This window comes from Perca flavescens, chromosome 4 (assembly GCF_004354835.1).
Source record: "Perca flavescens isolate YP-PL-M2 chromosome 4, PFLA_1.0, whole genome shotgun sequence".
Lineage (NCBI taxonomy): Eukaryota > Metazoa > Chordata > Actinopteri > Perciformes > Percidae > Perca > Perca flavescens.
The window spans coordinates 3453394-3478783 of NC_041334.1; the positions used below are offsets into that span (position 1 = coordinate 3453394).

At 40.1% G+C, this 25390-nt stretch overlaps 1 protein-coding gene and 1 long non-coding RNA gene across 4 annotated transcripts in view; both read right to left on the bottom strand.

The window, feature by feature from the left end:
* Positions 1-8773: 8773 nt before the first annotated feature.
* LOC114554894 (CD276 antigen homolog) overlaps positions 8774-25390 on the bottom strand; it is a 40510-nt gene continuing 23893 nt past the window's right edge. For all 3 annotated transcript variants that reach the window (XM_028576968.1, XM_028576967.1, XM_028576969.1), the window contains exons 2-5: positions 19376-19717; positions 10375-10653; positions 10076-10213; positions 8774-9400 (exon numbers count right to left, since the gene is read on the bottom strand). In XM_028576968.1, the coding sequence (XP_028432769.1) occupies positions 9309-9400; positions 10076-10213; positions 10375-10653; positions 19376-19717 (851 nt within the window). In that variant the 3' untranslated portion in view covers positions 8774-9308. The remainder of the gene's footprint in view (positions 9401-10075; positions 10214-10374; positions 10654-19375; positions 19718-25390) is intronic.
* Positions 23827-24350, bottom strand: LOC114554896 (uncharacterized). The gene is made up of 3 exons (XR_003692489.1): positions 24317-24350; positions 24090-24191; positions 23827-23979 (listed from the first exon to the last, which is right to left on the bottom strand). It is a non-coding gene; the product is annotated as an uncharacterized LOC114554896 (long non-coding RNA).

The window sequence follows — 25390 nt, forward strand, 5'->3', positions numbered from 1 at the left end:
TTAAAGGTGCCGTAGGTAGGTTTGCGAAGATCCAGGGCTTAGCCAAAAAATTTGAACATCAACAACTTCTCAGTCCCTCCTCCCTTTCCGCTAAAGCCCAAAACAGTCTCCTAAGCCCCTCCCCCCATAAGGGAGAATGAATGTGTGTGCATGATTGATACGCAGTTATATTCCGACTCCCACCGATACCAACCTGTTTATAGATACTAGAACACAATTTGGATTGATCCGTCGCTGAAAATAGTCCCCAACAAACTACAGTGAACAGTTGTTTTAGAAACGTTCTGAACTGTAAAATTAGAAAGAATTACACGATATATTTGTGAGTTTTATTTTATTTTTTAAAGATTTACATCTTCATTAGGAACCAATTATCCCGACATCCAGTGGCCGAAATGAACATTTTGACCCACCGGCCAAGTTGGCGGGTAGGTGAAAAAAATAGTTTTTGTAACATCACAAAACCTTCTGGTCCCAAATGATAGTCCTTTAACCATCACCTGAAACTGGAGCTGTCATGGGACTGGTCCTCAGGTTACTTATTGTTCTAAAGTCTAATGTTTATTTTAAGGAACATGAAAAGCATCCAAATTGCAATTCTTCGTCCACACACAGAGGCTTAAGAGACTGACACATGACTCAGCAGAGCAGTCTGAGTTTATTTCTGAGAGGTCGCCTCTTTAGATAGAGAGAAACTCATCAAACAAAAAGGCAGTAAAGGAGTACTGGACACCCACACCCATCTATCTATTTTGCGCGGATAACTTGGCGCTCTTATACTTCGTCACTTTACTTCCAGATTTTCTCCCGTTGTAACTACTACGGCCACTAGAGTGCGCCGCCACTATAAACCTAAATATAGCTCGTAATAGCTGCTTGAACAAACGACCTATGGGAGCGTTTTTCGGGGGAGGAGAGTCTCCTCTTTAGGCGAAGCACCAGTCAGTAAAACAGTGAGCATGTTGTGACACTAAAACCACTGAACACACTTGTTTGTATTTCTTTGTCGTCTGTAAATGCTGTAACGGATAAAAAGAGAAGGAATGTGAAGGGAACGCAGATACTCAGTGCACGGAGGTTTGTTTCTGTGTACATAAAGAAGAAGAGAGTGTATTTATACCAATCATAAAAGGGCAACAACCTTGTATACATGTAGATTGTGATTGTCTGTACTTTCTGATGTAAAACTGTTTTTAAATTTAATCAACTGCAAACAATACAAGTTCCTTTTGTCTAATTATTCCGATCATTTCAGGGCAGCTGTGGGAGGTTTATTATTTTGTGTATTTTTCATCAATGATGAATTCAGATAGTGAGTTACTTTGATGGTTTTTCTTTGTACAATGATGCTAATAAGTATTTCTTGTATATAAAAGTCTTTATTGTGTTAGCATGGGTATAAACTGTGATGTGTATGACAGTAGATGTAAATACTCACGTTTTTTCCTACTCACTAAACAAACTGCTGTGTTGTGGATTCATGATTAATGACAAACATTAAACAATGTTTAAGTGACTCAGTTCTGATTTGGCCTACATTCATTTCACGTTTGGATCAACTATAAACTAGAAGTATTCACACAGAGTAGCAATACTATAGTGTAAAAATATTCTGTTACATGTAAAAGCATTTAAAACTCTGACATATAGCAATTGTAAGTCGTTTTGGATAAAAGCGTCAGCTAAATGACATGTAATGTACAAAGTCAAAGTACAGTATGTCGAAAAATTTCATAAAGTCATAGTACTATGTTGAAGTCATAAAAAGTTATAGTATTGTATGTCGAAAGACAAAGACAAAAAAGATTACATTTAACTTTATTGTCACTGCAGAGGGTACATGTCCTGAGACAGTGAAATGCAGTTTAGCATCTAACCAGAAGTACAAAAAGCAGTAAAGTGCAGAGTAATGTACAGACTTCATAAAACATGGAATAAAACAGCAATGTAAATGCTGTGTGGCAGAGCTTCGACCTAGATGCAGTCAGTGAAGAAGAAGTAAAGAAAGGGATCTGCTCCTTAAGGAACTCAAAAAGCAAATATGCTTTCCATCAGAACACAGTGTTCATTAAAAAAAATTCTGCTACTCTAATTGCCCCTATTGCTCACTTAGTAAACCTCACCATTGCACACAGTTCTTTTCCCAACGACCGGAAACATGCAATTGTGACTCCTATCTTCGAATCTGGAGACCGCCATGTAGTCAGTAACTACAGACCCATAAGCATACCATACCAGTAGTCTCTAAGGTCGCAGAGAAAGTGGTCATAAAACAACTAACTGACCACATTAACAGCTGCAACCCTGGCTTAAAACCCTGCCCAGTTTGGTTTTAGAAAACACTACTCGACAGAAACAGCCATCTTACACCTAACAGAGCAAATTAGATTACATCTTGACAAAGATGGAGTTGTTGGAGCTGTATTCCTAGACTTGCGTAAAGCCTTTGACACCGTTAATCACAACGTTGTTATATCTAAACTTGCCAACTTCAACCTTTCGTCTAATACACTTGCTTGGATATTGTCTTACTTATCCAACAGAGTACAGTGTGTGAAAATCAAAGATGTGTGCTCTAGTCTACATCTGCATTAAGGGTGAACAAATTGAGACTGTCACTGAATTTAAATATGTTGGTGTTGTATTGGACTCAAATCTCGACTTCAAAAAACACATTAAAAAAATGACCAAAACTATTAAATACATGGCAAATTTAGACAGATTAGATCTTCTCTTTCCACAGAGGCTACAAAGATATTTCTCCATTCCCTCATTTTCTCACACATCTCATACTGTATTACCTGTTGGGGGCAGGCCAGTCCAACAACAATTAGGCCCTTAGAATCTTTGTACAAACAGGCCTTGAAAGTATTTGACAAAAAGCCGTTAAGGTATCACCACTGTGGGATACTACACAAATACAATCTACTCACTTTTGAACATTTTCGAGTGTTTTCAAATTTATGTACAGTTTACAAAATTTTAAAAGGTTTGGCTCCTACATGTTTGCGCAAATTTATCTCTTACCGCGCTGTTTGCTCTGTAAAGTCCACTAGAATAGCTTATATACACAACTGTATTGTACCTTTTCGCTCTTTTCGCTTGGGCAGGCAGCTTCCCTTTTAAAGCCATTACCCAATGGAATACTATCCCGGACAATGTAAAAAATGATAAAAAGTCATAGTGTAGTATGTCGAAAAAAATCATAAAAAAGTCATAGTATAGTATGTCGAAAAATGTCATAGAATTGTATGTTGAAAAAATTCATAAAAAAAGTCATAGTATAGTATGTTGGAAAAAGTTGTAGTATAGTATGTCAAAAAAGTCATAAAAAAAGTCATAGCATAGTCATAGCATAGTATGTAAAAAAAGTCATAAAAAAGTCATAGTATAGTATGTCGAAAAATGTCATAGAATTGTATGTTGAAAAAATTCATAAAAAAAGTCATAGTATAGTATGTTGGAAAAAGTTGTAGTATAGTATGTCAAAAAAATCATAAAAAAAGTCATAGCATAGTCATAGTATAGTATGTAAAAAAAGTCATAAAAAAGTCATAGTATAGCATGTCGGAAAAAGTCATAGTACAGTATGTCGAAAGAATTCATAAAAAGTCATAGTATAGTGTATCAAAAAATCATAGTATAGTATGTCAAAAAAATCTGAAAAAAATTATAGCATAGCATGTCAAAGAATTCATAAAAAAGTCATAGTATAGTAGGTCGAAAAATTTCATTAAAAAGTCATGGTATAGTATGTCGAAAAAAGTCGTAGTATAGTATGTCGAAAAAATATTAAAAAGTCATAGTATAGTATGTTGTAAAAATTCATAGTATAATATGTTGAAATTTTTTTTTTAAAAGTCATAGTATAGTATGTCGAAAAATTTCATAGAAAAGCCATAGTATAGGATGTCGTAAAAATTATAAAAAAGTCATAGTACAGTATGTCGAAAAAGTCATAAATAAAGTCAAAAATATAAAAATCATAAAAAGTCATAGTATACTAAATTTTTTTAGTATGTCGAAAAAAGTCATAGTATAGTATGTCGAAAAAAATCATAAAAAAGTCATAGTATAGTGTGTCGAAAAAGTCAAAAAGTTATAGGATTGTATGTCGAAAGACAAAAAGATTACATTTAACTTTATTGTCATTGCACAGAGTACATGTCCTGAGACAGTGAAATGCAGTTTAGCATCTAACCAGAAGTACAAAAAGCAGTAAAGTGCAGAGTAATGTACAGACTTCATAAAACATGGAATTAATAGCATGTGGAATAAACAGAACGAGGTGTGAATACACTAAGATATATACAGCATAAACATAGTAAGAAGTGCAGCTAAAAGCTTAAATTACAAAGTTCAGAGTGTAATTAACAGGTAATACTAACATAAAATAAAAAGTCATAGTATGGTATGTCGAATAATTAAAGTCATAGTAAATTTTTTCGTAAAAAGTCATAAAAAATCATAGTATAGGATGTCAAAAAAAATCAACAAAAAGTCATATTATAGTATGTCGAACAAATCATAAAAATTAATAGTATAGTATGTCAAAAAAGTCATAAAAAAGTCATAGTATAGTATGTCAAAAAAGTCATAAAAAGTCTTAGTGTGGTATGTCGAAAAAAATCATTAAAAAAAAGTCAGAAGGCTGAAGGGAAGAAGCTGTTTCTGAGCCTGCTGGTCCTGGAACAGAGAGTCCTGCAGTTTTCACCCTCTGAAGTAATTTCTGGTACATAACAGAGCAGTGGCCATAACGAACTATGATGCAAACATGTAAACCTAATCCATGACTCAAATACCTTAAAAATATAGTAAACAAGAAAAAGGCATAGTACAGCATGTCAAAAAAAATCATAAAAAAAATAAAATATAGCATGTCGACAAAAAGTCGAAAAAAGTATAGTATGTTGAAAACAAATTCATAAAAAAGTCATAGTATAGTATGTCGAAAAAAAGTCACAATATAGTATGTTGAAAACCATCATAAAAAAGTGAATAGTATAGTATGTCGAAAAAAGTCATAGTATAGTACTCTGATGACTTTGTTCTACCAGTGTTTTATTGAATCAGTCTTGACATTTTGTATTGTGATGTGGTACAGCGCAGAGTTATGGCTCTGGTACAGTGGTCTTCCAATGACCAATAAGCGTCAGTTAACAAAGCTAGTAAATGTAGCGTCTAAGGTGGTTGGGGTACAGTTATCACAGCTGCAACACATATATGAGAAACGGGTCAGGGGTACGGCTAACCACATTTTAAACTGCCCTGACTCTTTGGGGAGTTTAATGTGCTCCCCGTTTTAGGCTGCCTATGTTAAGAACTAAACGTGCCAGGGATTCTTTTATTCCTGTGGCTATTAGGCACCTGAATTCACTTGATTGACATCTCTTGAAATTTTTATACAGCAAATGTTTTTATTTATTAATTTATTCCCATTATTGTTCATTATAATATATTGACCTGTGTGCTGTCCAATTGGATCCTGTCATTGGTTTTGGGGAAGGAGTGTCTCTATTGAAGGTTTTTGAAAGTTTTTTTTAGATATCCAGGGGCTTCATTTATAAGACGAAGTGCGTAGATTCTATTCTGAAAGATTCAGAATTTTCGTACGCAAAAACAATATTCTGATTCATAACACCTTGCGGTGCACACCGGTACGCACTCTTCTCGTTATAAATACGGATGTGCGTTAGGCTACCTTATGGGGTCCTGCACGAGCCTCACGCTCCTCCCCTCCCAAGGTCGTCCCATATTTGTCCTAATAAGGTCCATCAAGGTCAATGCATATTCCAGCCTTGAAAGGAGCCCTTGATCACCAATCCCGAAACGGAAAAATGGGGAAAAAACACGATTCAGTGATTGTGAGATCGATGTGCTCCTAACAGAGGTAGAACATCCAAACTAAATCCTGTTTGGAAGCCTTAACCCTTGTGTAGTGTTCATATTTTTGTTACACAAACTTAATAACGTAATGTAACAGATTTAGCTCAATTACCAATGATACATAGGCCTACATCATTTATGGTTCATATTTGCCATTTACCCCTGTGAGATCACATTTATGATCATAGGATCATTTTCGATTTTTGTGAGAAAACAAAGAAATTCAATTATTAAAAAAGGATTGTTGGGTTCAGGGAAACAAAAACTGGGTTAGGTTCGAAAAACGGGCATACCATCAGAGTTCACTAAAACGCAGTCTACAAAACCTTGGGAGCATTACGCACGATCACACATGTGGTTATAAATTCTTTATAAATCCCGACTATTGCGAGGAATGTTGCGACGGCAAATTTCACCCTGCTTCACACAACTTTTTCTTGCGTAACAGGTTTTATAAATGAACCTCATCAAATTTCCTTTTCTAAGGATAAATAAATGGAAAGTGGAACTTGTATGTCGAAAAGAATCATATGAAAAAAGTCAGTGTGTCGACAAAAAGTTGAAAAATATAAAAAGTCATAGTATAGTGTGTTCAATAAAACATTAAAAAAGACAGTATAAAGTATGTCGGAAAAAAAAACAGTATGTCGGAAAAAGTCTAAAAAAGTCTTAGTATAGTATGTCGAAAAAATCATAAAAGTGTGCCTTATTACCCAAAGTAAACATTACTTTTAATGACTTGTGTATTGATAAACTACATTTGACTTCAAATCAAGATTTAAAACATTGTTAAATTCACTTCAAACATTTTCTTCGAGATAAAAACTCACTCAATTAAGGTAAAAAAAAATATTTATTTACAAAAAAGTAATACATTATTGTAGTGCATTTTTTGAAATGAGTGCATGAAGGAAATAAATGACGGAAGAAATGCATTAAACACAATTGTTTGGCTTCAAGTAAACACTGAATGTAAATATAACATTTGTTCACAGAGTACTTTTAATCCCCAAATCCACCAGATGCACCAATGATTGAAATGCCTCATTGCACACACATAAACATTATTTACATAATGATATCCATAATAATAATAATAATAATAATAATAATAACAATAATATGTATGTACAATCACCAGGAACTGATATATATATATATATATAGCTCTTTATAAAATATAACACATACAGGCTAATCTTTCTTTAACAATGTTCCAGTACCAGCATCAAGAAGATTAAATAAATATTCAGCATTTTATTCCTATTTGGCAGTATGCTTACTAGGACTAGATGTTAGGATCCCTTTATATTCAGCACAAGCGCTGTTGTTGGAGACCGATGCGTAACTATCGGTAACTAGCACGTGCCCGGACCAATCAGGGGCCCGCGTGACTGGAAGATATCGATTGACAGCCGGGCCCCCCTATCGCATTTTCATTACGACAATCCCAGCAGTCCCATGTGCAGTAGGGGGGGGGGCGATACCAATCCCAGTAAATACAGGGCTAGTATCGCTGATACCGTCACGATCATTGAATAATTGTGATTTTGCCTTTAGTTAGTTGATTATGATTATGATAAAACACAGGACAAAGATTTTAGGCAAATCTAAATGTTTTCATTTACTAACTAGAACAATATAAAACAATGTAACGGTATAAAAATAATAAAATAATATAACAAAATATTGCGGCTTACAATGACGTACAAAGATACGTAACGGCTACAAGTGTATGCACTATAGAGGATTTACCCTATTATACTTCATCAACAGGAATTGATACGTCAAACAGCAAACAGCCAGCCACGAATAGTCTATAAGCATCAGGCTGTCTTTGAGATTTCACATGAACAACGGTTAAAGTTACTCAGGCTACCGAAGAATACCAGAATAAAGAGCTTCCATCCTTAACAAACAGCCACGTATATATCGGCTCTTCCAGTCTCTCCACTGCTGGCTGTTCCAGTTTAAGGAGAGAGGAGCGAGTGAGGAGCGAGCGAGGAGCGGCGAGGAGCGAGCGAGGAGCGAGCGAGGAGCGAGAGAGGTTAGGATCTTGACCGGCCTCTGACGAGCTGTTACCACCTCCATCTTCAGCCAGAGAGGACATTCATTCTTCAGCTTCTTCTTGCATTGTCCACCCCCCCCCCACCCGGCGGGAGGTGTGCTAACAGGGCTTGCAGCAGGTGAATCGGTCGTGCTATTAACGTCATCGCTACACAATTTCTTAGTAAAACCAAAATCAATTAAAGTGCCTTGTTTTCTTTTTTGCAATGGCTATACGATGCTTACTGCAGAATAGGCCTCCAACATTTATATTTTTTCTGCAAATCTTTGAGTTAAAGGAACACGCCGACTTATTGGGAATTTAGCTTATTCACCGTAACCCCCAGAGTAAGACAAGTCCATACATACTCTTCTCATCTCCGTGTGTGCTGTAACGCTGTCTGACGGCTCCAGCATTAGCTTAGCCCAGCACAGATCCTGCAGGTAACTGGTTCCAACTAGCCTACTGCTCCCAATTGTGAGAAAAGTGACAAAATAACACCAACATGTTCCTATTTACATGTTGTGATTTGTAGAGTCACAGCGTGTACAAAAAACAACGTAACATGAGACACAGCCATCTTCTAACAGTAAACAAACCGGGAACTATATTCTCAGACAGGCTATCACTCCGCCCAAGTACTATATTCTTCCGCCTGATGATAGACTTCTGATATCCTTCACTGGTCTCCGTCGAAAACAACGGCGTCACTTTGTCCATTTCTATTACAGTCTATGGTGAGAAAGGGTCAAATTAATTTCCTTGTTTCTGTTATGAAGACGAGAAGTGTGAGACTCGAACATCTCACATTACCAACAAAACGTACAGCGAAATACAAAACATTTCAGACCGTCCTTCCAACCTGTATACATTTTAAAATCAATGTACGCTGTATCGATTTTTCACTTAGAAGCTGCTGAGGCGGCTGCTGTTTCAATCGTGTGGGCTCTCTGCAGCGGGCGGGGCTGCTGAGTTCCCCCGCGACTCAGGCGCACACCCAATCACACACGGTGGCGGGAAAAAACGGAGATGAGACGACATGATGACCTAAATTGAAGACAGCTACAGAAATGTTGCCATGGTGGGCCGCCACTACAAAATCAACATAGAGGAAACAGTGGACACACAAACACACCGTACTTCTATAATTGTGAGGACGCTCGTTGAAATAATGCATTCCTTAACATCTTCAGATCTAAATATTGAACCCAAACCTGATTCTGAGCTGAATCTTAAAACCAGGTGTGAACCCTCAAACAGGCATTTCAGAGTCTGTCTGAAAGTTAGGACTGCACAAATTCAAAAAGTCAAACTGGTTCTCACAAAGATAGATGTACAAGTAAACACACAAACACCTTTAAAAACGGACTTAACGTCATCGACCAGTTTGTGAATGTAGCAGATCTGAACACTCTTCACATGAACAGTTTTCCTGGTGGCCCGAATCGTTTCCTTCCTGAAGAGAACCTGCAGCAAAGAAAAGTATACAGTCCATAAAGTCAACTTTTACATTATACAGATATTATTTTGGTGGCCAAAACAAATAGATTTACATTTCATCAAAAGTCTGTTATACAAACAGGTAGCTCAAATCAAATCTGATTGGTTCATAGCCGTGTTATACACATATACATATATATACACATACATATATATATATATATATATATATATATATATATATATATATACATATATATACACACATATATATATATATATATATATACACATATACATATATATATATACACACACATATATATATACATATATACATACATACATACATATACATATATATATATACACACATATATATATATATATACACATATACATATATCTATATATATATATATATATATATATATATACATATACATATATCTATCTATATACACACAAAGGCTAGGATTCAAATTCCTCAGAATTAGACTATTCTATATATATATATATATGTCTATATATATATATATATATATACATACACACACACACACACACACAAAGGCTAGGATTCAAATTCCTCAGAATTAGACTAAACTTACCTTTATTGCAGCGTATTGTGATGATCTTTGAGACTACACAGAGCTTGAACTATAGCAAGAATCAGCGCTATCAAACATGAAGTAAACTTACGTCTAATGGGGTGTATTTCGATGACCTTTGTACAAGCAAGCAGAGCTTGAACTATTGCAAGTATCAGAGCTCCCAAAACCAATCCACCAAACAAACATCCGATGGCCACTTCACTGAAGGAGTCCTCACACTCTTTCCCTGAAACGCATCACAAACAGCTGATGTAACTCAAACTGCACACCAGGTACAGCACACAGACTACATACAACACTTAAAATGTGTCTAAAAATCTTTAAAACTAATAATACATGAACAAATTAAATGATGTCCTGATTAAACCACCAAGAAAGAAATCTCACCACAGATATGAACAGAGATCTCAGAGTGAGTCTGATGGCTGATTTCCTCCTGTGTTACTACACAGCTGTAGTTGTCTGTCTTGGTCACAGTAGTGGTGAGGGTGATGTAGTAGCTGCCTCCTCTTTCTGAGACCTTTGTCTCCTCAGCAGGAAGTGTGTTTCCAGCACTGTCCTTCCACTCTAGTTTAGGTTTTGGAGCCGCCCTTCGGACCTCACACTGCAGCAGGGCCCAGCCAGCTGTGGCTTTCAGAGTCCTGATGTAGGGTTCTGGAGATGCAGCTGTAAACAGTATAAACAAAAGCTTATTAAAGACAGAAAAATTATAGAAATGTGATAATATAACATTGTTATGTTAATCCCTGACTGTTTGGAGTTTTTTTCTTTTGAGAAATGTGCTCTTTAATAATCTCTGAAAGAACCGTATCTGACGTGTGTGTGAATATTAAGAGTTTCTAAGAAAAATCTAGATCTATGGCTACGTTCACAACGCAAGTCTTAATGCTTAATTCTGACTTTTTGCTCAGATCAGATTTTTTTGTTTGGCTGTTCACATGACCTTTTAAAATGTGGCCTATATCAGATTCCGGTGTGAACTCTTTGTTTCGAACTGACCTGGATGCACAAAAGAAGAATAACGATGACATCAGACGCAGCACGCTGTTGCACTGAAGTTAGGGAGGTTATGGTGGGAGTAAACATTTTTTTTTATTACAAAATCTTTGTGTATTGGCAGCTGTAACATTAATGAGCAGGTGCTGAGGGTCCCAGTTCTTCCATTTTGTTTGCTATTTTTTCAAAAACGGAGCGGTTACGGTATGATCCTTCTAGTTTTGATTGAAGTATCTTCCCATACACTAATTAGATCTAACACCTCACTCTCCCTCCATTGCCTTGCTCCATCACTCTTCTCCATGTTGTAGGCCTAGTCAATTTTTTAATTTTATTGTCTGTTTTTCTTGAGAATTCACCTCAAATATTTCTCTAAATTAATAAGATGTGTTTGTCATTCACCTTGTCGGTTTTTTAATGATTTTCTTTTTCCAAATCAAGAAACTTGACTCATCAGTCTCATTCTGCATGTAACTGTTACTTCTTTTTTATTATTGAAAAAAAATTTAAGACCGACAGTACAAAACTCTACATGGACAACTCCACAGTGGCAAAGCCCCGGGGATTGATGAGATCCGTCCGGAAATGCTCAAGGCTCTGGGTGTGGTGGGGCTGTCCTGGTTGACAAGCCTCTTCAACATTGCGTGGAAGTCTGGGACGGTGCCAAAGGAGTGGCAGACTGGGGTGGTGGTTCCCCTTTTTAAAAAGGGGGACCAGAGGGTGTGTGCCAATTACAGGGGTATCACACTTCTCAGCCTCCCTGGTAAAGTCTACTCCAAGGTGCTGGAAAGGAGGGTTCAGCCGATAGTCGAACCTCGGGTTGAGGAGGAACAATGCGGATTCCGTCCTGGTCGTGGAACAACGGACCAGCTCTTCACTCTCGCAAGGATCCTGTAGGGAGCCTGGGAGTATGCCCAACCGGTCTACATGTGTTTTGTGGATTTGGAGAAGGCGTATGACTGGGTCACCCGGGAGATACTGTGGGAGGTGCTGCGGGAGTATGGGGTGAGGGGGTCTCTACTCAGAGCCATCCAATCCCTGTATGACCAAAGTGAGAGCTGTGTCCGGGTTCTCGGCAGTAAGTCGGACTCGTTTCAGGTGAGGGTTGGCCTCCGCCAGGGCTGCGCTTTGTCACCAATCCTGTTTGTAACATTTACGGACAGGATATCGAGGCTTAGTCGGGGTGGGGAGGGGTTGCAGTTTGGTGGGCTGGGGATCTCATCGCTGCTCTTTGCAGATGATGTGGTCCTGATGGCATCATCGGCCTGTGACCTTCAGCACTCACTGGATCGGTTCGCAACCGAGTGTGAAGCGGTTGGGATGAGGATCAGCACCTCTAAATCGGAGGCCATGGTTCTCAGCAGGAAACCGATGGAATGCCTTCTCCGGGTAGGGAATGAGCCCTTACCCCAAGTGAAGGAGTTCAAGTACCTTGGGGTTTTGTTCGCGAGTGAGGGGACAATGGAGCGGGAGATTGGTCGGAGAATCGGCGCAGCGGGTGCGGTATTGCATTCAATCTATCGCACCGTTGTGACGAAAAGAGAGCTGAGCCAGAAGGCAAAGCTCTCGATCTACCGGTCAATTTTCGTTCCTACCCTCACCTATGGTCATGAAGGCTGGGTCATGACCGAAAGAACGAGATCCAGGGTACAAGCGGCCGAAATGGGTTTCCTCAGGAGGGTGGCTGGCGTCTCCCTTAGAGATAGGGTGAGAAGCTCAGTCATCCGTGAGGAGCTCGGAGTAGAGCCGCTGCTCCTTTGCGTCGAAAGGAGCCAGTTGAGGTGGTTTGCATCTGGTAAGGATGCCCCCTGGGCTCCTCCCTAGGGAGGTGTTCCAGGCACGTCCAGCTGGGAGGAGGCCTCGGGGAAGACCCAGGACTAGGTGGAGGGATTATATCTCCAACCTGGCCTGGGAACGCCTCGATCCCCAGTCGGAGCTGGTTAATGTTGCTCGGGAAAGGGAAGTTTGGGGTCCCCTGCTGGAGCTGCTCCCCCCGCGACCCGACACCGGATAAGCGGACGAAGATGGATGGATGGATGTCTGTGTCTTGGGCTAACTCCCGCCGGCGCATTGTGACAAATGTCGACGTACAGTAGATTGACGTAAAAGCCGCATCAAATCCGCCTTGGTTGTTCACACTGCGGCCGCGTTGAAGAAGAATTAAAATAAAATGAAATCAGATTTGAGTCTGATTCAGTACCACATATGAAGTGGTCTAAACCTGATTTGAAAAAAATCTGATCTGGCCAAGATTTGAGTCTTCACACTACTTCTGAAGAAGTCTGACCTGGTCACTTGACCCCAAAAAAAAAAATCTGATTTGGGCCACTTTTGCCTGCAGTCTGAACGTAGCCTAAAGGCGCTGACACACCAGTCTGGGATGCGAATCTGTTCGGTGTGTCCCGTGCCGTCGTCAGTCTGGGCGGCTGTCGGCGTTCATTTTGGCCGACCTGACATGTTCGGTCAGCGGCAGGGCCGTCGGGACTCACCCGGAAATGGCGAGCGGAATGAGGAGACTAGAGTCTCTCAAAATCTGATGAAAATCTTCTAAACTGACCTTTGTTGAGCTGAAATGAAGACAGATTCAGCAACTGCACGGCCTATTTCTCTCTTAAAATGTTTTCATAAACATGTTTCAGTGAACTATTTTAGTACAATATGAGATCGCATTCTGGACGGCTGCCATGACAGTCTGGTTTGAATTTCCGGAGAAAACAAACCCATGTGACGCGTTCGTCCAATTACTTGGGCAACATTACAGATTAGCGCCGCCTGCTGTTATGGAGGCGTATTACGTCTGGTCTCCTCTCGTCTTGTTGGTGTATTCTGTGGCAGTTTTTGGACCAACACGGGGAGACTGATCATTTCAACAGGCTTTTCTGTCAACGGTCGGCTGTCGGCTATATGTGTAAGCACCTTAAGAAACTATTTCTATGGCACTAAAATTAAAGGGACACTTCACCGATTTAGCAATAAGCTTTGTATCAGCAGAAACACAGTAGTATTTTTTAATGACCGTGCTTCCCTCCCTCATGTCCCCCTGAAACCAAAGATCTCTGTATTGTGGGTCTGGAAAAAAAGTATTCTGATGACATTTTTTGCCCAGAGGCAATGGACTACAGCCAGTACTAGGAGCTACTTCCGCATGTTTTCAATCCGCCCATAGGGAGTTGGACTGTCGTCTTTACCCGAAGATTCAGAGGCAAAAACGAGCGTCAGCCATCTTGAATCCTATCTTAGCTTCTCAGCAGAACACTTTAAGATAGATAGATTTATTCATCCCGAAGGAAATTTTAGAACAACAATTATGTGCATTCAAACTACCACACATGTGTACCAACGGGATACATGCAGGACACTTTATTAAAGATGGAATACTCCACACGCTATAGCCTGCGGGCTATGGAGACCAGCCGTGTTGCTCGATGCATCTGGCCGGCAAAGGGACATCATCAGCGGGGAACGTTGAACGAGTGTGCCGGTGGAAAGCTAACGCTAGCCGGTCAACTGTTTCATCAATCCTGCTTGCAAGTGTCCGCTCATTAGACAACAACATGGACTACATCCTACTTCAACGAAACAAGACTGCTGCATTTTTGTTGTTGTGGAAACATGGCTGAGCAACAGTGTCACGGACTATCAAGCTACCAGGCCGGCTGCTCTGTCACCGGGTAAGACTAGTGGAGGTGGGCTGTGTAAACACGGACAGTCTGGTGCAGAAATGAGCTAACTGCTAACTGCTGGTGGAGCTTGTGACTGTTAAATGCCGACCATTCTACATCCCACGCAAATTTATACGCAAGTTTATACTCTGTGTTTACAGTCCACCAAGTGCTAATGCTAGTATGCGTTAGCTGAACTTTACGGAGCCTATAATGTGTGTGCACTAAATGTAGCCTGTTTCATATGTTTTTATAGAATGTTGTTGTCAAATATTTTAAATGTTGAGCCACGGTGAAACGTTTGGTGTATATGGTTGAAATGACAATAAAACACACTTGAGTTGAGTTGACTGTCTCACTGTCTGTCTGTCTGTCTGTCTGTCTGTAAACAGTAGGCGTGGCTTGGGAGTAGATACTAATGGTGCGTTCTTTTTGACTTGTAATCGCGACTAGTAGCTCGAGTGTGACGTCACATCCATGTCGGAAAACGAATACCCACGGGTCGTTGCGTTCTTTTTGTCACACAATACTACGAGTCGGAGAAAAGATGGATTTTTGTAACATTTTTAGTAACATTTAGGATTCTAATCACCCAGTTATTGACATATTTCACAAATATATTTCACAGTTTGATACATGAAAATTACGTTTTGATTAAGGTTAACGTTCGGCTACTGCTCTGCTTTCTGCTCAAGACTCGGCTTAAAGCCATTGTTGTCATATAGCAACCGAGTGTCTCTAGCCAATTTCAGCTGCACAAGCTACAAAGTAACCAATTAGTCAGTATTTATCTCCTAATAAGACTGTAGAGACATGCCTATAGGTAGCAGTATACAGTGCTATGTGTACGACTTCTTCATTTGGTTACAACAAAGACAAAAGTGCTTAAAATTGTAGAAAACCACAATGTTTACTACGTGTGATGCACGACGTAGCCATCTTTGAAAGTGAACTCGGGGTCCTCTGAGTTCAGACGACTTGATGAGTTGTATATACGACCTCGTGGCGTTCTTTTTGCAACTTCCGGTTTGTAACTCCGGAAAACAACTCGTAAATCGACTTCGGTGGACAAAAAGAACGCACCATAAAGCAGCAAAGCAAGTGCATTCTGGGATTTCACCCGAATGAGCCAAAATAATGGAATGGTAATAATGGTAATAACTATTGGTCATTCTAAATAATGGTAATAACTCTTGGTCTTTCTAAATAATGGCAATAACTCTTGGTCTTTCTAAATAATGGTAATAACTCTTGGTCATTATAAATAATGGTAATAACTCTAGGTCATTATAAATAATGGTAATAACTCTTGGTCTTTATAAATAATGGTAATAACTCTTAGTCATTATAAATTATGGTAATAACTCTTGGTGATAAAACGTTGACGGAGTCAGACCTTCAAACACAGATCAGGAGAAATCATTGGTCAGTCCGGATTGATGATGTCACTGATTCTCTACTCTGTCACTGATACTCAACCAACTGAAGTTAGTTCCATTCAATAACTTCTTCTGTGTTTTTCGCCGTGGCGTCGCAATAACAGAGAGTTACCAGCGGAAACACTAGTACCAATACGGGTTTCCTCTCATACTTAACAATATACAGCTGTGTTAATACCAATTAAAACTGTAGACAAATGTCAGCAGTTTGGACCGGTGGCGCTGTGTCTCTCCATGTTGCAGAGGAGCTGTGTGTGAGTGAATGGGGGGGGGTCGGGGCTACGCAGAGGAGAGATCCAAACACAGGCCGGCTTTACAGAAGGAATGGGTCATGTAACACAACATTAAACATATCCATATAAACGACATCGCTTCGTTAGTGGAGAGGCAGCGGATGCGAGGACGTTAGGTGCACCGGTGCGACCTAGGAAAAATCTTAGTCGCACCCTTACACATTTTGGTACAAATTGGTCGCACTCTAGAACCCTGATTAAAATTCACTATCAGGAAGAGTAGTTTAACTTCTGGCTATTCTGTGCATGTGCTTCAAATATTATATCCAATCAAACAACACTGGGACCTCACAGAGAACTAAATGTGAGTGAATGAACTGAGACTGAAGGGGAGTGATCTTGTTAGCTTGTTAACATGTAGTTAGTTAATCCCTGTCCCCCTCTGCTCCTCAACATGAAGGTACTGCATCACAAGATTTATATGATCCTGAGGTCTACAGAGTTATAGCACACATCAGTGACATCATCACCTGGGTTTTCTCCTGATCGGTCTTTGAAAACATTAAGTGGAGGGTGATTGGCTTGCTTCTTCACTTTGTTGGATAAGAAGATCGATAGCACTCCCGTCCGTACGGTAAATATGAAGCTACAGCCAGCAGATGGTTAGCTTAGCTTAGCATCAAGACTGATAGAAACCAAAACATGCAGCCATGCACCAACAATGACAGGGAAGAAGAAGCAAACTAGTAAACATGGATGTAAAACACTCAAAACTCACTTGGTTCGGGCGCTCGGATAGCTCAGTTGTTAGAGCCGACTCTGACCTGCGGCCCTTTGCTGCATGTCATTCCCCCTCTCCACCCTTTCATTTCTTCAGCTGTCCTGTCAAATAAAGGCCTAAAAATGCCCAAAAAATAATCTTAAAAAAAATATAAAAATAAACTCCCTTGGTCCAGGAAGCCGAGTGGTTAAAGCAAGCAGTAGCTGAGTTAACATTGGAGCAGCAGTAAGCAGAGGCAGAGACTCAGGTCCTACACCAGGATTTAGAAGATCTCGCAGGCAGCAGGACCATCAGGGTCATTGGTTAGTTGCTTACGTGGAAAGACAAGATGACGTAGCGGCAGAGGAGGAGAGAAGAAAAAGATGGCAGGTCAATTTTTATACCATCAGCATCACATGTTGAATCTATGATAAGCCTCCTGGTCCACTGAATCATTCTGAAATTTTAACTGTCTCAACATCACTGGGAGTGATCTTTGTTGACTGATCGTATTTAAACAGTGAAAATGTCTCTGGATAGTTTACTGAGGTAGCTGCTCCCTTAAAGGAACACGCCGACTTATTGGGAATTTAGCTTATTCACTGTAACCCCCAGAGTAAGACAAGTCCATACATAGCCTTCTCATCTCCGTGCGTGCTGTAACATTGTCTGACGGTTCCAGCATTAGCTTAGCCTAGCACAGATCCTGCAGGTAACTGGTTCCAACTAGCCTACTGCTCCAAATTGTGACAAAAGTGACAAAATAACACCAACATGTTCCTATTTACATGTTGTGATTTGTAGAGTCACAGCGTGTACATGAGACACAGCCATCTTCTAACAGTAAACAAACCGGGAAGTATATTCTCAGACAGGCTTGCTGCGAGCATATCACTCCGCCCAAGTACTATATTCTTCCGCCTGAGAATATAGTTCCCGGTTTGTTTACAGTTAGAAGACGGCTGTGTCTCATGTTACGTTGTTTTTTGTACACGCTATGACTCTACAAATCACAACATGTAAATAGGAACATGTTGGCGTTATTTTGTCACTTATTCGGACCAGTAGGATTACTGGAACCATTCACCTGATGTTCTGTGCTGGCCTGATGCCGCTGGAGCCGTCAGACAGCATTACAGCACGCACTGAGATGAGAAGGGAATGTATCGACTTGTCTAACTCTGGGGGTTACGGTGAATAAGCTAAATTCCCAATAAGTCGGCGTGTTCCTTTAAAGCCATGACAAAACTATATATTTGGATGAAGACATTCACAAAAACTCAACATGTGATTTTGTTTTATGTTTTGAGGTTGTTGTTTGATTTAAGGAGGGAGCAGGAGTGGAACCGTTCACAGGCTGCCTGTCCATCAATCTTAGGGCTGGGTACCCAACTTTGATACTGTTTAGGCACCAGCGTTTCCCACACATAGACTAATTTGTGGCAGTGCGCCACACACACACACACACACACACACACACACACACACACACACACACACACACACACACACAGTCTGTCTCCATGAAAACATGAGAAGACGGCTGGCGAAATTCACAAGGTCACGAAAGGTTGGTATCTCGTGAACACCTTTACACAATCACACATTAAAAACTTAGCAAACAAGCGATTGCACCTGCTTTAGAAAGTTAACTAGTCGAAAGTTTGCGGTAAAATGCAGTTGGGTTGTCGAGGTCAAAACACTATATGCAGCAGCTGTGAATCAAATAAACATATTATAAATAATGTAATATCATTTTAGGGAAGAGATAGATTCATTAGGGCCTAGGCATTGAAGAAAAAGTAGGAGAAGAGGACAGCATCCAACAGCGTGTGGATTTTGTAGAGGTCAAGAAATTTGAATGTGGTGTGACTTTTCGATCTGGTGTTAAATGTGTGGATTTTGGGTTGGGAGTGTATAAATCAGTTATAAAACTTTATTACGCAAAGAGACGGGGCTCATGTGTGTGTTGTTGCATTTTGAAAGGCTGAACTACAGTGTGTGTGTGTGTGTGTGTGTGTGTCACAAAAAGTTTTTGTACCATAATATGTAAAGTTGTGATTTCTCTTTGTTAAAATGGATCGTTCAGGAACAACATCCAATAGTCGTGTTGTTCATATGTTTTAACAACATCTTGGATCTGGAGTTTCTTTGTCAGAGGTTTAAACAGAAGACTGAGTGGACAAAGAAGAACAGTCCATGTTCAAACCTCAAATAACAGCTGGAGATCAACAAACAATAAATCAAGAATTAATTAATTAATTAATTATAATTATATTAATTAATAAAAGTACTCACAGACAACAACTTCAACGTAGAATATTTGACCAAGATGGGGAAATTCACAGGTGTAGTTTCCACTGTCAGATATCTTTGTATTTCTGATGATTATGGAGGCGTTGCCGTGTTTCAGTTCATCTGGAAAATGAGAGACTCGACCTTTGAACTCTTCACTCTGACCTGGATGACCGTTGTAACGAATGCCTGCGTCATAATAGAACACCTCCTTCAGACCATCATCTTTCTGAACATCTTTCCTCCAGTCAAAGATCCCTGATACAATGTTCTCCTTGGAACTGAAAGAACAGGGTAACACGATATCACTGTCTTCTTCCACAACCACTTTAACACCACCTGGACCTGAAAGACAAAACATACTTTAATCATCATGTTTAAATAGAGAAAGTCACGTTAAGTTAAAGAAAGTCACATTCTGACAGTCTTTAGCATCATCTGTCTTTTCTTCAATAACTCTCCTAAAAGCATCATACTGCAGAGAGTCTCCATCAAACACTCTGATCTCTTTCTCTGGCAAAGATCAGAGATATTGATGCTGAACCAGCATAGTAGTTATTTCATTTCACCTTGGCATTATGAACAACTAATTATTATTACTAGGCTGAGCAACTCAAATTCAGCCATTAAATGAGAGAAGTGTTTTTGGACCTATAAAAAGTTTTTATTTATACCACTTCACACAGATGCTTTAAATCAACAGAGAACAACTGGAAGACAGAGTACTGAGCATCAGTACTAACATGAGGAAATCCTGCAGTAATCACATGACTCCTGATTACTGTAAGTAGACTTTTGACAAGTCACTTATGGCCTGTACTTTAAGTAAATAACATGCCTACTAATTACTTAAAATAATAAATATTGATCCATAATTATTAGTACTGAGGTTCTTGCTGAAAGCAGCTGCAGTCTAAACTAAACTAAACACCAACCTGTTGGAACCATTGACTGTATAAACTAGGGGCTAACACAGAAACATGAGGTTTAATATGAACTTCACCACAACATCAACACATCATATACTGGATATGATGACAAGATGCCTGAAATACATTTTAAACTCCTTTAACAGCAAAGCTTCCCAGCTCTTTCACAACATCTGTATGACAGCTCCTAAATTATGATAAACAGCATAAAGATTATAAAAGAAAGATGTAAATATATATGATGTAGGAAAAAGATGGTAGCCGATACCTCTCACCGCGGACACTAACAGTGTGAACCCCTCCCCTCTGGCAGGAGGCTGAGGCCCATCAGGACCAAAACCTCCCACCATAAAAACTGGTTCTTCCTGTCTGCAGTCAGCCGTGTTAACAAGGGCCCCGGACCCCCACTGACCCCTCTAGCCCCAGCCCCATCCCTAGTCACTACACTCTGCACTGACCTTCATCCACACTTCATCTGACTAGAGATATAGCTACTCTGGATGGTATTGCCCTGGCCTCCAGCACTACTGTCAGAAATTTAGGAGTTATTTTTGATCAGGATATATCCTTTAATGCCAATCTAAAACAAACCTCAAGAATAGCCTTTTTTCATCTTCGTAAAATTGCTAAAATTAGGAATATCCTGTCTCAAAACGACGCTGAAAAACTAGTCCATGCATTTGTTACTTCCAGGCTGGACTATTGTAATTCCCTACTGTCAGGTTGCTCAAATAAGTCCCTTAAGACTCTCCAGCTGATCCAGAATGCTGCAGCGCGTGTTCTCACAAGAACTAAGAAAAGAGATCATATTTCTCCTGTATTAGCTTCTCTGCACTGGCTTCCTGTTGAATCCAGGATTGAGTTTAAAATCCTTCTATTGACCTACAAAGCTCTAAATGGTCTAGCACCATCATATCTAGAAGAGCTCCTAATACCCTATTGTCCCACTAGAGCACTGCGCTCCCAGAATGCAGAGTTACTGGTGGTACCTAGAGTCTTTAAAAGTAGAATGGGAGCCAGAGCCTTCATTTATCAGGCTCCTCTCCTATGGAACCAGCTCCCGATCTGGGTTCGGAGGGCAGAAACTGTAATCGCTTTCAAGAATGAACTTAAAACTCTCCTATTTGATAAAGCTTATAGTTAGGGAGTGAGGAGTTGCAGTGTTCACCTAACTGGCCCACCTGCTTCTCTTCATAATTGTTAGATTAATAATACATAACAAAGTAGAGGGAGACAGGCCCAGCCAAGCCCGATCCGGCAGGGGGAGAGTTCTAAGCCCGAAAAAGCTACCTCTCCTTATGACCTGTCTCTCTTAGTTACGCTGTTATAGTTCTAGACTGCCGGGGGACTTCCTTCCTCTGACACACTGAGCTGCTCTCTCCTCTCCCTTTCTATTACTATTATTATTACTATTTGTGTGTATCCCGTCCCAGAAATGCTTGTTACTAATCCTAGCTTCTGGGGAGTTTACTCCCCGGAGTCCTTATGTTTTTTCCCCCAGCGTATTTCCTTGGAGAACGTTGGCACCAAGATCCTGGTTCCAGCTGTCGCCGTGGTCCTGCTGCACTCCCTGCCGAGCTCAGCGGTGCCCTACAATGTCATGCTGCTTCCTGCTGAACCCTGCTGCTTCCCGCTACATCCAGTCACTGTTCCATTATTAATGTGACTACTATTGCCACTGTTCATCACACCCCGAACCGGCCCGTCAGACACCGCCTACCAAGAGCCTGGGTCTGTCCGAGGTTTCTTCCCAAGAGGGAGTTTTTCCACTGCTTGCTCTTGAGGGAATTACTGTAATTGCTGGAATTGTTGGGGCTTTGTAAATTATAGAGTGTGGTCTAGACCTACTCTATCTGTAAAGTGTCTCGAGATAACTCTTGTTATGATTTGATACTATAAATAAAATTGAATTGAATTGACTATACATGCCCATTCCACACAGAGCTTAAACTAACTTGAACAGCTATTTTTTAATACATTTGTTTCTGTATTTATTGTTTATTTTCTATTCTTACTTACGTTAATATATGTTTGTTTGTGTACGTATGCTCCAATCTCCAAGGCAAATGTTTGTTAATTTATTGTCCCCGTAGGGAAATTAGGGTGCAGTGGAAATCACATGACAAGGCATTTCAACAACATTAAGACAAAAACAAAAGGCGAGTAAGGCTGCAGCCCGGAGCGTCCCATGTCACGCTTACCAAATTTCTCTCTCCTAACCACTGAAAACTGTCAAAAATCAAACCCAAAGTCCTATTATTATGGACGTTATCTGACATCTGATGCGTTTCTGCTTCACATTTTCAGCAGGGCAGCGGAGCAGCTGTGGTTGACTCCCCACGGTTCTCACCCAGCTAACAATTTTTGGTTCCCAGAACGTTCTGGGAATGTTCGTTTTTGGTTGCGCGAATGTTCCCTGAAGGTTAGGTTTGGTTAGGTTTTGGTTATTATGGAAAGTTGGTTGAACGTTCTGGGAACGTTCATTTTTGGTTACATCGAACGTTCAACCTTTATGGAACGTTCCCCTAACGTTGTAACCTTTATGGAACATTCCCCTAACGTTGTAACCTTTATGGAAAGTTCCCCTAACGTTGCAACCTTCAGGGAACGTTCCCCTAACGTTCTTTTTTACAGTCCCCTAACCTTTAACAAACTTTAACAACAATGATACCAATTGTATTATTACTTTAAACCGTCTGCATGAGCAGGAATGAATTATTATATATTAGCAGGAATGAATGAACAGGCAAACTTGATGGGATTTAAAACTTTAATTTACAATATACAAAGAAGAATAAACAACATACAAAATAGATAAAGATGTAGAGTGCAAAGTAATAGTGCAAATGTATTGTGCAATATGCATATTGGAATGATAAAGTATGTAATGTGTAGGTGAATGGCCAAAGTGGGGATGAGCCCACTTCTCAGCAGTTCAGGAGAGTGATGGCAGAGGGAAAGAAGCTGTTCTTGTGTCTGGTTGTTTTTGTGTGCAGGGATCTGTAGGGCCAGCCAGAGGGGAGGAGGCAGGAGGAGGGCAGGAGGAGGGGAGGAGGCAGGAGGATGGCAGCAGTGGAGAAGATGGCCAACAGCTCTTGCTTCTGCAAAAAAAATAAAAAATAGAGCTCCATGGTTTTGAAGGCTCAGTCCTTCTCAGCTGACCTAAAAAGAAAGAAACAAAAGTTGGATATGTCATACTAAGAATAAACACATTAACAAAAGCAAGACAAATTGCTTGACTAACAACCCTGTTTTTATTCTGATCACAAATATTGATAGTGTTTGATTATTATGATTATTATTAACATCACAGAAGAATTTCAACTTACCGTCTGTGTGGGGCAAACTTCAGCACTTGCTCAATCAAGTCCTCCACGTCTGCTGCAGGCAGGACGGGGAAGTTTTTCTGGGAGACCGCTAGAGTAGAAGTCAAAATGAAGCAACGTTACAAGTCAAATTAAAACCTTTTATTAACCAAACTAAGCATAATACTGATGTGAACAATAAAGTAACACCTGCCTGTTATAACCCTGCAGATAGTCAGTTCCTGGAAGGCCTTCTTTCCCTTTCTGCCCCGCAGGATATACTGTTTTAGAACGTCATTGGTTGCCACTCGCCATAGCATGCGACGGATGGCCGTACCTCCGGTCCAACCTCTGGGCTTGTCAGGAAAAGTTGCTGTAAAACATATAGAAACACAAATTATACACGTGGAACAGCTTGTACAATCTCATTTTGTAAGAGAAGTCAGTTCTGTTCTAATTTAAGTTATGCAAAAGCCACTGTACCTTCAACTGGGTCCCAAGATGAAGTGGCAGGCCGAGCTCGTGTTAGAATACACCCATCCAGCTCTGGGCGACCGGCTGGTTTCCTGTGTGGTGTGGACTCATCTAAAAAGAAAGTAGATATGAATATTGGTCAGTTCATTTATGGCAGGGTTCTTGCAAATGCCATTGCATAACTACTCTGTTACATTAGACAATCGCAAAAAACAAACAAACAAAAAAAAACTTACATGCAGGTGGTGGAGGCAGTGATGTCTACTGACCTGAAAAAAAGGCAGGAAGAGACAAACCCATCAGAACAGTCCCATGATAAGCACCAGGCTGAGGGTCAGTAGTTCCATGGTAGGAATAGGACTCTGGTTTCTTAAATGCATGTATAAATGTTAACTTACAGACAGGGCTTCCACACACACGCTCCGTCCTGGAACGCTTTCTTGCTTGTGGACCGGAGTCATCTGAAATAAAAGACCATACAATTTATATATGCAAAAAGAATATTTGAATGTATACAGTGTAAACAAACATTACAACATAAACATTGTATGTGACAGTATTTCTCAGGACTTTTGCATTGTAGCCCAGAGTCTTTCTAATGGGGAGACACAGCATCCATAGAAATGCATGGGGTTGTAAAGCCAGTATGGCAGCTGTGTAGCCTACACATATTCCGTCTCTTCCTGCATGCTTCCCCAATCACTTAAATAGGAAAATAGCTTGCCGATAACTGCCCAAAGTACGTTGCAAGGTGGCCGCCGAGTGACTTGCCTAAAATGACCGATTGTCCTGGCTATCATGTATGTACTGTACACTAAAACTAATTGAAAGAGCTGGTATGTCTTATTTGTAACAACAACGCAAGCAGGTTAACACGATGACACAAAACATACAATGTGGCAAAGCATACACGTCTTGCACAGCAGCAAACAAAGTGCAATATATATGAAGTCCATTTAAAGCGTAACTCTCGCCACAATGCAACCTAGGATCTTTTTGTGAAAGTACCAGAGTCAAACTTTCGTTTAAAAGCATAATTAGGACGGAAACGCCTCATTTAACATTAATCGTATTGTTGTTTTCAGGTCAAATGGCCTTTTGAATGGGAGAACTAGGGGCTACTTTTATCACATCAAAATCACTATATGTAAAACACTAAGAAGGCTCGACACAACATGGAACTTTGCACAAAGTCTCACCAGGGGATTTACACATGAACTCGAGCATTGAGAACATTGTTTGTGCACAAGGAGTTTACCAAAAAGAAACAGTTTTGAACAAGTCGCTGCTTGACTGGCAAGATGGCGAGG